Below are 15,000 nucleotides of genomic sequence, written 5' to 3' on the forward strand. Positions count from 1 at the left end.
CATTTTTCATAGAGGGCAGTCTTAATAAAAATAATTTTTCCCTATAATTATTTCAAAAGATCTTTACAGCTTAATTTTGTGCATTTGCAGTCACTAATCTTTTTTGTACATTCTACTTTATACCAAAGTGTAAAGCATATAAAATTTGAGATGCCCAGTACATCCAAACAACAGAATACACTATATCTAACATATGAAAATATGCCTCAAAATACTATACTGTGTTCATATTAAACAACTGTTTTCATATCAGTGCTTCATTTCAGATCTACTGATTTTATTTCCCAACTATAAATGATATCTAAACCTCTTGCTTGTTTAAAGAGTTGTCAGGTATTTCTAAATCTATCCCCTATACTAAATATAGAAAAAGTCTTTGCTGACACTTCCATCCACTAATCATTTAAGTCTTTTAATACTGGCAAATGTCTGCCAGGTCTGCTTTCTATCAATTTTCTATCTTGAACTATGAATCAGAACTATCTCACTAAACATGTAGGAATTACAGTGAAATAAAGTTATGTATAACTATTAGTATTTTAAGAACATATCTATTTTCTCTTTGGTTTAAAGGGTGGCTCACAGATATCTCAGAAAATTAACCCATTGTACTGGGATGACATGACACATGCCATGTCCACTGTGATTTTAGTCTATTAATTATGTTTACATATAGATGGCTCACAAATGCACAGTCACCAAAGAGACAACAACTAGCACTACCTATCTCACCTGTTTACCCCTTTTCCATGATTTTCAGGGATTTTTTTTATTGCTTTTAGTATTTTAATAACATTATATCAATAACAATAATAACAGTATCAATATTAATGGCATCAGGAAAAAACACTTTTCCTGAAAATACAAGGAATGGGAAAATCAGGAGAGGTTATGTACACCCTACTAATTGGGTCATTGGTAGCTGAGCACTTGTAGAGCCATCCATGTGCAACAAATTTCATAAAAAAAAAATAATGGACAGTTCATTACCTGTGGCCAATGGGCTAAATAAAATGTATTTCTTTTAAAAATTATAAAATATAATGAAAAATATAGACACACAGATAGAAAGAAAAAGAAAGTAAGTAAATTGAGAAAATGTGAAATGCAGTAGTTTTTAGGTGCAAATGTCTTCGCATTCAACATGACATACTAATTATTTACAGATATATATATCTATATTTAGAAAATAAAATTAAATGTGCATATGTAATAATACCAAAGTAAAATCTTTCATATAAAACATATGCACATTAGAATCCTTCCTAAGACAAAAAATAAATGTTCTCCGAGTATTGCCCTTGTTCTAAATTACTCAAAAACCGTCTTATAAAAACATAAAAGTATTTTTGTACTCTTATAGGCATAGCTATGTATCAACTGCTTACTGACTAGAGTGAATCCTCGCCTTCTTTCCTAAGATCCACATTAATACACAGGTAACACGTTATTGGGTCAAAACCACACAAATGAACCTAAACAATAGTGATATATTGTCATCACCATCTGGCATCTTCCAGAGATATGTGTAAAATCATAGCAGGGAATTCTAGGGAAAATTTGTGGCTCTTACTTTTGCTTTTTATGTATTATTATATAGCACTGAATCCTAATTTAAGTAGTAAAAGTAATCCATTAATTTCTTAATGTGAGAAATACATCATAATACTGACTCTGGTAAGTAGAACAATGCGGTAACATTGCTAGCCACAAAAAAGTGAAGGACAAACCTAAAAAGACCAGGTACGGTAATACTATACAGGATTTTAGAATCAATAACATACTATAATAAATAGTCATATCTACTGTACAGTACTATAATGCAAATCATATTTTACATTTAATGAAAGTGTGAAACAAAAATCCAAATTAGCAAATATTGCACCAATGGATTTAAAATTTTGTGGTATACCAATTTCCAAAAGACAGAGGAATAGGTAGAATCAATTTACAGGCTATTTGAATATAAATATTCTATACATATATTCAATAATTGCTGCCTCTATAACAGACATATAAGTAAATGTACATCTGTAAAGGAAAGTAGTAGTCCAGAAATAAAAACATACTGTAAAAAACATACAAAATCATTAAGACACTAATGATGTTTAAACCTAATTCTTGGCATATTCTAATAATGCAAATATTCCATAATTTTCCATTAGTTAGGTTCAACATATACATTTTGTTATAATAGAAGATTCCATTTTGAAAATTATGAGTATCAGGTAACTGTATTCTGATTACCTGATTTGTATCAACCTAATAAAAAAATACAGATCTATAATTAAAAACACTCATATTTCTTTTTTTAATGAAAATACCTTTTGCTCTTCGTGCAATATTAAAAGATATTAATTCTCTCCAATGCTGTCTTTTTGTGGATAATGCCGTGTCTTTAAACACACGAAACTAAAATATTCTCTCTGGACACGAAGACATACTGGCAACACTGGAGGAGCCGGATGGCCTATGACCTGCTCTTCTAGAACCGCCTTGGGCTGATGACTGTGACGTCTGGGGCTGCTGGGAAGCATGGCCTGCTGGTGCTTGCTGCGGTTGCTGCTGCTGCTGTTGTTGCTGTTGCTGCTGTTGTCTCCCTCGACGGGGAGGTGCCAAGAATTCAAACATGCTGTGGGTGTGATGGGAAAGCATCTTTCCCAGGTCACTAGGCACAGGATCCATCCAGAAGAAGTCATGATTTAAAGCTGTGTCAGCATCTATGAAGTAAAAATGTGAAATATATCTTAACAATTAAGCAACAGTACATAAAATTTGAGCAGCTGGCACTAATATCTTTCCTATCCAAATAAAATAATCACTTATGAATCTACAGTATCATAATAATACAATAATACATGAACACTCAATGTCAAATATAAAAAATCTTTTAATATCAACAACTATAGTTTCCAAAAAGCTTGGTGTATGTATTATCCCCCTGTTGCCTAGGTATCAAGACGGCCCTTCAAGTGATTTTTAAAATTTTTGTTCCACCCACTATCTACAACTGACATAAAAACATCAGTCCTATAACAGCCCTGAAAACATCAGTCCTGCTTTGCTCATCAAGTTTAACAATCCTTATTCTTATTCTGACACTAACTCATCAAAACGGTATGTAGGAGAAATAATATTTTTAAAAAGTGATCTAGATCAGTTGAAAAACTAACAATAAACTTTTCACTAGAACATGTAATTCTGATGAACACTGTACAATAGAAAAACAGAAAATTCACCCTGCTTTTTACCTTTTATATTCTCTGCTCCTTAACATGCAACACAACTCCTTACATAAATGAAAGAGTATAGCCAATTAATCACACTTACCAATTCGTTTTGAGGGATCAAGAGTCAGCATTTTGTCAATAAGGTCACATGCATGTGGGTCTCGAACATAAGGCTTTAATCTGTCCTTGACCTTCCGTTTGTGGTTCTTGGCAAGTTCCATTGTAGAGTAAAGCGGGAGGTTTTCAACACCTGGCCAAACCTCAGGAGCTATTGACCCACATAACTGAGATATTAAATTGAGCTGATGCTGTTCTGTACTTCCCTAAAATAAAAATAAAAAATAAATAATGATTGTAAAAAGAATTGCCCATTAAAACATATATCTTACACAGAAAAAAATCTAAAATATGTAAGACCATTTATTACTGACCATGTCATTTTAACAAAACAGCATTAAGAGAGGTATTTCAGCACTCACCTGCATTATTGGAGTGCGAGTCCACATTTCAGCCATAATGCAACCTGCACCCCAGAGATCAATAGGAGGCCCGTAGTTTCTCTCGCCAAGTAACAACTCAGGTGGCCGATACCATAGCGTCACAACTCGGTTGGTATACCTGGATTTTTTTTTTTTTTTGAAACATTAATTTGTAAATTAGTTTTCATGTTGATTAAATACTTTACTTAACTGAAGAAAATCAAATTACAAATATATATTAGGACTCTAAAAGAGAAGCAATTATAATATGAATCTAATATCCTGTACAAACTGAAATTAACACATTGGATCCAGGTGATGTGATTGTCACGTCATGAAAAAATCTGGCTATGGGCCAGGTCATGGGAATATGCCATCATGAAAAATTTGACTGGAAGCCGAGGTGAAAATCATGAGAGCACAAAGCCCTTGGAGAAAGATTAGCCTCTGTGGGCATTTAGGAAGAGACTCTTGCATTATTTCCACCAGTAAATGAGGTGGAATATACCACCTGTGTGCCATGGCTGGAAGAGCTCTGGCTACAGGAAAGACACCATTTTCATGCTAAGGAGCCTATTCCTGCCAGCCGTGACCAGTGGCACGGGGTGTGTTACAGAAAATTGAATAATACCCAAAAAAAAATTGAATTACTATATCTCAATATGTTACTTGATGAGATGATATAGAGCCTGTACACGGAAAATTGTTTATTGCCCGAATAGTCTACTGCCACAAGTTTGGGCCACGTGAAGGACTTGAAGCACTTAGGTCCAACTGGTTAATAAGAAATAAATATAAATATAAAAAAATTCTGTTTATGAATAAGAATCTCTTGTTCTATATACATTGATATTAATTGGCTACTCTAATAAATAAATTCTCTGTACACTCAGATCAAAAGAAAAGAACAAATGAAAACACACACATGCATGCACACGCACGCACACACGCACACACACACACGCACACACGCACCACTCACTCACTCACTCACTCACTCACTCACTCACTCACTCACTCACTCACTCACTCATTCATTCACTCACTCACTCACTCACTCACTCACTCACTCACTCACTCACTCACTCACTCACTCACTCACTCACTCACTCACTCACTCTCACACACACACACACACACACACACACACACACACACACACACACACACACACACACACACACACACACACACACACACACACACAAACACACATGCATATATGCATATATATATATATATATATATATATATATATATATATATATATATATATATATATATATATATATATATATATATATATACATACATACACACATATACATAAACACACACACATACACACACAAGCACACGCACACACACACGCACACACACAGAATGAAAATATGCATCTTTTTAGCAGTACCACTGCCTAATATATTGTGGTTCCCTTCTGTTTATTGCATCTGAAAGAGCAAATCAAAGCCTCAGAACAGCCCTTTTCCAATCTCTTTATTTTTCTTTTAAATGGCTGCCCTGGAGGACCAGTGGATTGAGTTTTGTGCTTATCATCTCAAGCAGGAAGTGGAGTTGTGACATAATATGCATAAGGGAGATTTACTAGGACTGAATGAACATAAAACTACCGTAAACTTTACTCCAACTAGGTAAACCCTGACATTCTCAAGACAGTTCCTTTAACTCATCGAGACATATTGTCACAAAAAACTTTGGCCAAGGGGCTGGTGATGGGAATGTCTCATTAGGGGCTGGTGATGGGAATGTCTCATTATGGAAAAAATTTGTTTAGGGGCAGGTGATAGGAACATCTCACTGTGGAAAATTGTTGCCAAGTAGCACAGGACAGGAATGTTTTGTCATGAGTGCACAAAGCACTTGGAAGGAGACTGGCTTGGCATGCCTTAGGGAAGGGACTTGTTCACAAGCTCCTTCTGAATTTACACTGGTCCACAATGGAGTGTACCACTTGCAAGAAAACCCTTGCAGAGGGTCTTCTCCAGGAGGAAACTATGTCCATGCACAGAAACCAGCTACTTATTGTTATTGTTTTTGACAGTGTAAATTACCTGGAAAAACAGTATGCTCAATATATTACCATCTGTGTGTCTGTGTGTGTCTGTGTGTGTGTGTGTGTGTGTGTGTGTGTGTGTGTGTGTGTGTGTGTGTGTGTGTGTGTGTGTGTGTGTGTGTGTGTGTGTGTGTGTGTGTGTGCACACGAGTGCTATGTATGTGTATATGTATATATATGTGTGTGTATATGTGTGTATATATATATGTGTGTGTGTGTGTGTGTGTGTGTGTGTGTGTGTGTGTGTGTGTGTGTGTGTGTGTGTGTGTGTGTGTGTGTGTGTGTGTGTGTGTGTGTGTGTATATAAATATATATATATATATAAATATATATATATATATATATATATATATATATATACATGTATATAATAAATACATGATTTATTATAAAAAATATGAGGATGAATGTGAATATGTATGTGTGTGTGAGTATATATATATTTAGCTAGCTATCTACATACATACACATATATATGTGTATATGTATATATATATATATATATATATATATATATATATATATATATATATATATATATGTATATATGTATATATGTATGTATATGTAGGTGTATATATATATGTGTATATATATATGTATATATATGTATATATATGTATATATATGTATATATATGTATATATATGTGTATATATATGTATATATATGTATATATATGTATATTTATATGCATATATATGTATATATATGTATATATATGTATATATATGTATATATATGTATGCTTAATTCAAATATAGTAACTGCATAATAACTGTACACATTACAACTAAGGTATTATCAATATTAAGTTCAATCAAAGAATGAATGAACACTCTAATATATGAACAGAGATGGTCAAAACTGCCACATGGGTCTCTTGCCCATCCTCTCCTGCCCTACATTGTTTGCTACTTTTCTAAATAATACATATACTAAATATAAATTAAAGATAATAAAAAATAAATGTAATATTCAACTGGTGCATCCTTTTGAAAATTATATATGATCTGAAGTATATCAATCATTTCAGCTAAATTATTTGTCTGCATGTTTTACATAATGTAGTCACAACAATAAATGTATATTTAATACAGCATTGAGAAGACATGATAGGCATCATGCTATTTTGTTACTACATGCAAGAGTATCATCAATAATTCTCCTCCTGTGTAACTAGCAAGCACACAAAAAAGTTGTTTTATCCACATTTCAACACTGCAATGTGCACACAATTTTTGACATGCCTGAACTGCTAGCCTTTACTCAGGCCTTTAACTACCTTCCAATGTCTCACTTGTTTACTTCCTTTATTTTGGTTGTGTGTATAAACATGTAACAGGAGTTTAAGTAAGGTATAATGAAACATTATCATAAAAACACTTTTCCATCCTACCTGTTAGGCTGACCATTTCGCTGGGAAAAAGCTCTAGCAAGACCAAAGTCAGCAAGCTTCAGAGTCCCTGATTTGGTGATGAGTACATTTGCTGCTTTCATGTCACGATGTAGAATCTGAAATTCAATATCTGATCTAGCATTTCTGTTGAACATTACAGGGATTATAATCACAGTTTATAAAAGCACAAGTCAAGAGCCTTTACAGGAACAATGGGTGTTTTGCTGAGGTAAATTATGACAATTGAAATAAGCAAATGATATAAGTGACAGAAATTTGAATTCCTCATTAACTATTTCCAAAATATCTATTCAAGGACTTTCCATTCTTCACATTTTTTAGGTCGAGGTCATATTTTTCTTAAGTAGACACACTATAAGCTCAAGGGTACAGATTTTATATAAAAGTAATATAAAACTGGGTGAAAGCTGGAGTAAACCAATACAGCAAATCAATCTTAAAACAAAATATTTCACCTGTGTGCATGCTACAAAAAGTTTCTTCTTGCATTAATCAGTCATTAAAAAACATTAACAAAATACACCATTGACAAAAAAGAAATCATAAAACCACTTGTATCCTCAACCCACCTTACAACTGTGGATGTAAAATAAACCTTCTAAAAGCTGTTGCATTACCCTCTTTATCTCCCCAAGGCTAAATTTTACATTATAGTTGGACAATAACCCAGCCAGGTCATGTTCACAGAAGTCAAACACCAAATAGAAAGTAGAGCGATATCGATTATATGCTGATGCTGTCAAATGAAAGAAAGAAATTTAGTGTTAATGATTATTATACACCCTTACTGGTATGGCATTACTCTTTCATGAGATTATTATAATGACAATATTGATATTTGTATGCTCATATCAAAATTAATTTGTATTACATCTTTCAACATTAGTTACAAGTATCCAGTAGCAAACAGAAGCATGTCATCACAATATAAGAAAATTTACACTAAAGTACTTACGTTTAGTGCGACATATTTCATTCAACTTAACAACATTGTCATGCTTTAGTTGTTGAAGAATCTTGATTTCTCTAAGTGCTGTGATTGGAAACTGAAATTGAAATAGGTGGTAAGTTGCAGCCATATTTTTATATTTGCCAACAAATTAATAACTTTTTTTCTATTGCTTTCAAAAGGGCAAAACACCAGTATGCACAATATAAAAAAAATATATGAATCATGTATAACATTAATAAAGTATGTTCTAATGTAGTAGCTCAGAAAAATAAACACAACACTGAATACTAAACATTCTGAATGAAATGCTCTGATACTTCACATCCGCTAAACTTCAAGAATTTGAAAGACTGTTGAAGTGATTGAATACATACCCCTTCTTTCTCATTATCCATCAAAACTTTCTTCAGAGCCACAACTTTCTTTGTTTTCTTATGACGGGCTTTAAAAACCTCCCTGAAAATGAGAAATCATTATTTAGTTTAGGAAATAACAGTGTTCATTTAGAACAGAAGTCAATATATATTTTAGCACTGTTGTTGAAGTTCAAGAAAGCATTCATATTATAACCTGCTGACATTTAGACCTAGTAACCACTCCACTCCTGTGCTACTAGGTTGATGAGAATGCACTTATATAGGTAGGTGCTACTGTTCATCGTTATCTGACTCAGAAATTGTGCAGATGGTTGCAAGTCTGCAGCAAGCAATTTGGGGAGGCAGCAGTGATGAGAATGAGGAAGATGTACCTAACAGAATCTCCACTGATTGGTTAATTTAACTGTATGAAGAACTGGTTGATTGCAGTGAAGTTAAGAAGAGTCAGGTAAAGGTAATGTGTACAGGGGGGAACTGGGAAAACATAAGGAAGGGATACAAAAGTGGCAAAGAGGAGGGGCAGAACAGTGGCTAGGAGGGGTAGGACAGCAGGCAAGGATGAGGGGAAGGGATGCAGTGAGGCATTGGGGGTTTGGAGGGGTAGTAGAGAGGCCACATGCACATTATCCCCAGCCACAATTTCTCCCTGTTTATTTTTTTCTTTTTCTATTCTCCTCCAATTTCATTAGATGATTACATCTATGCTGATTTTTCCATCCTAGATTCATAATTCTGTATGGCTTATGAATACTTTGAGCCTATTTCTCTAATATGCCAAATAGTCAACTTAGACTTTACCCATTGTTCATTCAGATAAAGCCTCCAGGTCCCAAAAATGCCAGAAAACTGAAAACTTAAATTCTGAACACTTAAAAAAGTCCTGTGCAAACTGAATACACAAAGTTGTTGAATGTAAAAATACAATACTTGCATCAGATCTCCCTATCTTCATGTTCCACTCATAAACAAGTAACTATAGTTTTGTCAAAAACTCATGTGTACTTCTTAAGAAAAGGGCTACCAACAGGAAAATCACAATTCATGGAAGTTCAATTCCTCTATAGATGATGACAATGAGAAAACTATCTTTAAATTAACAGGTCAATCATAAGCAAGAATGGCATCATGTTGCTTATAGCAAGTGGCACTGAGAAGTTCAAACATTTGAGGTAGCTCAGAGCTGGTTCCAGGATTGTGTGTGTAATTGTTGTATAGGTATCAGCATGGGCTATATATTGACATTATACCAAGGAGGTTTATCTTCAAAAAAGGAATGGGATAGGATGTTTATTAACTTAAAAGTGAAGGGCCATGAGGCATAGAGGTTACTGAGGTTAGTGTGCAGAGTACGTCTACACCTTGTCTGAGAGTAACTGTTACAAAATCACCAAGTTAACATTTTTATTATATATTAGGCAGAAACTGGATGCACTTCATACAATTTGTCTCCCTAAACCCTGATTTTCTACAAGTCTCCTAAGCATGTTGGATAAGGGGTGGGGTATTAACCCTATGACCCAGGTGACATGATCATCACATCATGAAAAAAAATTGGCTTGAGGGCCAGGTGACGCGAACATGTCGTCATGGAAATATCTGGCTGAGGGCCAGGGTGATGAAAATATGCAGTCATAAGAAATTCTGCTGAAGGCAGGGGTGACATGAATAACCATGAGTGTACAAAACTTGCAGGATAAATAAACTCAGTGGGCATTTAGGAAGGGGCTCTTCAGTTAAATGAGTGTGGGGTGTACATAAAAAAAAAATTATTATTTGCTATTATTACTTATATAGACATTATCGAGTCTGTGCAAGGAAAATAGGCACAGGTACAGAATACCAAGTGACAATAATAGACACTGGAAAATAACAAAAAAAAACAACTAAAAAACCTTATGCAGAAAAAGAGATAATAGCATTACAAAGGGGAGGCAAGGAGTCTTGACACGGCACACGAGTGTCTGTGCCCACCCACAAACCACACACGCATAAATGGCAAGTCAAGTAAATTCAATGCCAGAACTTTCAGTGACAGTGAAGCGCTCGGATCCAAGGGGCTAAGTGAAAGTTTGCAAAGAAAATGAGCTTTGTTTTAATCACATCATATAACAAAAGTTTTGAATCCTGAAATTCATGGTCATGTACAAAAAATTTCCCTCCCCCCCAAAAAAAAATGTCACAATATATTCTGAATATTAGAAAGAATTAATACTACATCCCTCAGGCATATTTCAATGTGAGAGGATAAATTAGTAAAACATTAAAACATAAAAAAAATTAATTTGTGTGGAATGATGAAATATCTCTATTTCTACCACTCTTCTACCTTACTTTTCTGTTATCAAAAATTTCAAAGTTTTTTTTTCTCATCTTTTTCAAAGAATTGCCCTGCTATTAACCTAATGTCAGCGGGTTTATGTACTGTCCCCTTTAGATTTTAGTGAGCTTTGTTACATACAGATGGCTCCATATGTGCTCAGCCAACAGTTGGCTCAAGTGACCAATCCTGATTTCCCCATTCCTTGAATAGGCGGGGAAATTAGTTTTTCTTTCCAATACTATTAATATTGGCATTGTTATCATCATTCTTAGTGATATCATAATTATTATCTTGTCGTTAAAATATTAACAACATCAAAGATAATAAAATAATAGAAATGAAGCTTTCAAAAATTGAAGGAAAAGGGTAAACAGATGAGATAGGTAAGACTAAGAGCTGACTCCTTGGTGACTAAGCACTTGTAGAGACATCTATGTGCAAAGACAAAAGATAAACATTTATTACAGTGGGCATGTCATTGTAGTCATGCTACCTGTTGACATTGGGTTAATAATACCTCATTTAAGTATTACTGAAAAAAAATATATACTGCAGTTTGTGTGTGTGTCACTTATATACACATTTTTCTACAAAATATTGGTTTTAAAAAATCCAGAGATTATCTATATTCTTCTAGTATATATAACTGTACTTTTATTTTCCTGAAACAGTCTTACTTTATAATGGCATGTACTGGCATCAAATTTCCTTTAAAAATTACTCACTGATAAGACTCAGTAAAATGCATTGAGATGAAAATGCTATCTATTTCCTGGCTTCTTCTCATTTAATACATGACAATGTAATTTGTGTCTTGTCCATCTTACAAAGGCAACTCTCCTTGTCTATAAAGATCTTGTTGAAGATTACATGCACTTTAATGATTCAAAAACTGTCTCTTAGTGTTGGTGTCTTCTATAACTAACTATCTCATTGATCTTTAACTAGCAGATCAGTTAGGGAGAATATTGATTGGGATATTCTGCCCCAAACTCTGCTGAAAAGCTTACTGGCTTGGTCTAATATGCCATGTTCCCAGATCCTGCAAATCTAGTTTTAACTTAAGTAACCAAGCTGACATTTACATAAATTACCAAAAACCTCTTTCAAGAATTGGAAGACACGGCGAAAAGGAAGAGAGAAAGCCAAATTTGAAAGAAATGGCAACAAGCCCACAGAAGCCAATGCCAGAGGCCTTCCCTGAGCTCTGGCCTCCTCTCCAACAAGCAACTCGTAACTTCATCACTTCTTACCCGAACGTCCCTTGGCCAATCTTGTCGAGCTTTTCATACTTGCTGACTTCATCACAAAAGGGGAAATGTAAGTCGTCATAGTTCCTCTCACGATTTCCAAGCATTTTTGTGACATTCACACAAAGCTTCGGTTCGTTTATTTACTTCGACCAGAAGTACCAACGCTTCCCATTCTATTTATATCTTAATTGGCGGTGTTATCATTACCTTCATAAAATTTGTTCTCCAAAATATATCACAATTAATAATCTATTATGTTTTTTTTGTTAAATGAACTCCAGCTCACTATCAAATAAGACATATTATTAGGGATATGTAGCCAAATTAGGGTTGGTAGTTCTGAAGTCTATAAACAAATGTATTTCGTCCTTTTCCTAATGTATTTTTGTGTAGTTCTTTCAATATTAATTGCATTTTTGTTTACTTTTTAAATTACGTTATGTAATGTCAATTATATAAGCTATCGTAACTTGCAAAACTGTAACTCATCTGAATCAATGACGGATGTCGTTAATAAGTGTAATATCTCATGGCCGTATTTTCATATGCAGATAGACATGTGCACCCACAGAGGGAAGTTATGGTGAATGTGTTATTATGAGCTTAAACTTTTACTCGTTTTACCACTGCCAATACTACTGGTAATATTATTTATACTTTCTGGAGCGAAGAGGAGGGCGGGTTGGACTCCCAGGGCCTGAATAATCCCGAGCTGCCCCACCCCCTTCCGCAAGAATAATAATAATAATAATAATAATAATAATAATAATAATAATAATAATAATAATAATAATAATAATAATAATAACAATAACAATAATAATAATAATAATAATAATAATAATATATAATAATAATAATAATAATAATAATAATAATAATAATAATAATAATAATGATAATGATAATGATGAAGATTAATAATAATAATAATAATAATAATAATAATAATAATAATAATAATAATAATAATAATAATAATAATAATAATAATAATAAAAGCAAAAATAAATAGATAAAAATAAAGAATAATAAATAGATAGAATACAAAGTTTGAAGCTAATTAGCTAAAGTCTCAAGCGTACTATTCATGCTTTTGATTATCGGTAATATATGTCCATCCTCCCTGATGCCAATTTATAAAAAAAATATATATTGATAGTAATAATAATAATAATTTTACATCTCGTCTTGCTATTTGTATTTCTATCAGGGATTCTTCAGATGCTTTGAGTAGGGGGGTGCTAAGTGTTGCATAATTGTGCTATTCCCTAGACGAAGAAAATAGCACAAAACTTGCAGGCGAGGAAACAGCAGTTTTCTTCAATAAAACAAAATTAGCTTACTGAAATCAGTCGAAGTGTCCCAGTACTTCGATAGCAGCTCTAAATTTTACTGCAAATAATTAACAACGTCTTATCTAGCAAGTTAAGTGACTTTGTCTTTACATCACATGTGAGTGATTGCGATTGTTTTTCACTGGCTACATTTTATTTGTATTTGGGGAAGGTTTGTGGTGCTGTGGACTTCCACTTCGAAAATGTTTCCCACTTCTTGCTGCTGCAACTGCTGATTCTGCTACTGCAAATGCTGTCGCTTCTGCTGTTGCTGCAGCTGCAACCACAACCACCGCTGCTGCCGCAACTACTGCCCCTTTTGCTTCAGCTCTTGCAGCTGCTTGTTTACTGTTGTTCCAAAACTACAACATGGTATTGTCATTACTGAAATGGGAAAATCCACTTTCCAACACTCCGATTCCTCTTTCCTCAAAAGAAAAAAATGTGTATGCATATTTAATAAAAGTCGGGGATTTTTTCCCCTGGTGCCAGCAACACTAATGACCATCTTTTTCGTGTTAGGTTTTTAATAAAGTGATATTATTATTGTTGGGATTTGTTTGAATTCACTTCTAAAGCTTTCTATGCTACTCCAAACAGGGGACGTATGTGATGGAAGTAATTTGCCAGACGACTAAATTTGAACAAGATGTAACTTCTGGAAAATTGTAAACTATTATGACAAGATAATAAACAAATACAGTTTCTCCTTTCGCATAACTGCAAAAAATGGAGTCACTTGTATTAGCAAACTTTTCGACGACGAAAATTGCGAGGGCAAGGGTCTTCCTCCTACACTATATAGGTGCTATTTTTTGTGCTTGGAATGGATTCATTGGTGGGGTTCACACGTTTGCAAACCGTCCTTATAAGAAAGCATCATTCTCCCATGCATTGGCGTATATTGCAACCTTGCACTGCATGAAGACGTCTCCGGTATCGACACCTTCGGCTCAGCCAAGCAAATGCGAACAATAGAACAGTTAGAATTAGAGAACCAGGGACAAAATTGAATCTTTTATCAAAGGTTCAGGCTGTTTGGAGTACGCAAAACCCAAAAATTAATGATGTACGTGAAGCCCCGCAGAAGCCTTGACTAAACGGAGGGAGATTTCAATGCACATCACGATATTGCGGAATGAAATGCAGCCACACAAACTCAAGATAATAATAAACCGTAACGTATCAAAAGACAATAAAATAGCTTTACCAAAAATATATTATAAAGATGCGCTATTCCTATTTCAGTGCTCGAAAAGTAAATGCGCATTTGGCCCTGTGACGTTTGGGAAAAAATCTAAATCTGGCGCCCAGCATGTTCGGCTTCATTACATGTCAGTGTAGTCTGTAATATATCGTCTGAATTTCTGTCTTGTGCTACATGGCCTTGTCGGTCAGTGTTTGGATTTAGCATCATTAAAGGAAAAACGTTATTTCATTAATTAATTTGAATTATACTACACAGAGATAGTACTTTCTTTCTATTGAAAATTATTGTGTTACAATTCACAATACATAAAATACAACATTAAGAAATGAATTAGTTTTCAATCACCTG

At 34.1% G+C, this 15,000-nt stretch overlaps 1 protein-coding gene across 1 annotated transcript in view; it reads right to left on the minus strand.

The window, feature by feature from the left end:
- The window catches only part of LOC125029542 (cyclin-dependent kinase 9-like), a 13,335-nt gene extending 1,065 nt beyond the window's left edge, over positions 1 to 12,270 (minus strand). Inside the window, exons 1-8 of the mRNA XM_047619495.1 lie at positions 12,106 to 12,270; positions 8,530 to 8,611; positions 8,159 to 8,249; positions 7,773 to 7,939; positions 7,183 to 7,298; positions 3,710 to 3,848; positions 3,331 to 3,553; positions 1 to 2,720 (exon numbers count right to left, since the gene is read on the minus strand). The exon at positions 1 to 2,720 is cut by the window's left edge and continues 1,065 nt beyond it. Of these exons, the coding sequence (XP_047475451.1) occupies positions 2,413 to 2,720; positions 3,331 to 3,553; positions 3,710 to 3,848; positions 7,183 to 7,298; positions 7,773 to 7,939; positions 8,159 to 8,249; positions 8,530 to 8,611; positions 12,106 to 12,209 (1,230 nt within the window). The 5' untranslated portion in view covers positions 12,210 to 12,270 and the 3' untranslated portion in view covers positions 1 to 2,412. The remainder of the gene's footprint in view (positions 2,721 to 3,330; positions 3,554 to 3,709; positions 3,849 to 7,182; positions 7,299 to 7,772; positions 7,940 to 8,158; positions 8,250 to 8,529; positions 8,612 to 12,105) is intronic.
- Positions 12,271 to 15,000: the final 2,730 nt, after the last annotated feature.

Source organism: Penaeus chinensis, chromosome 10 (genome assembly GCF_019202785.1).
Source record: "Penaeus chinensis breed Huanghai No. 1 chromosome 10, ASM1920278v2, whole genome shotgun sequence".
Lineage (NCBI taxonomy): Eukaryota > Metazoa > Arthropoda > Malacostraca > Decapoda > Penaeidae > Penaeus > Penaeus chinensis.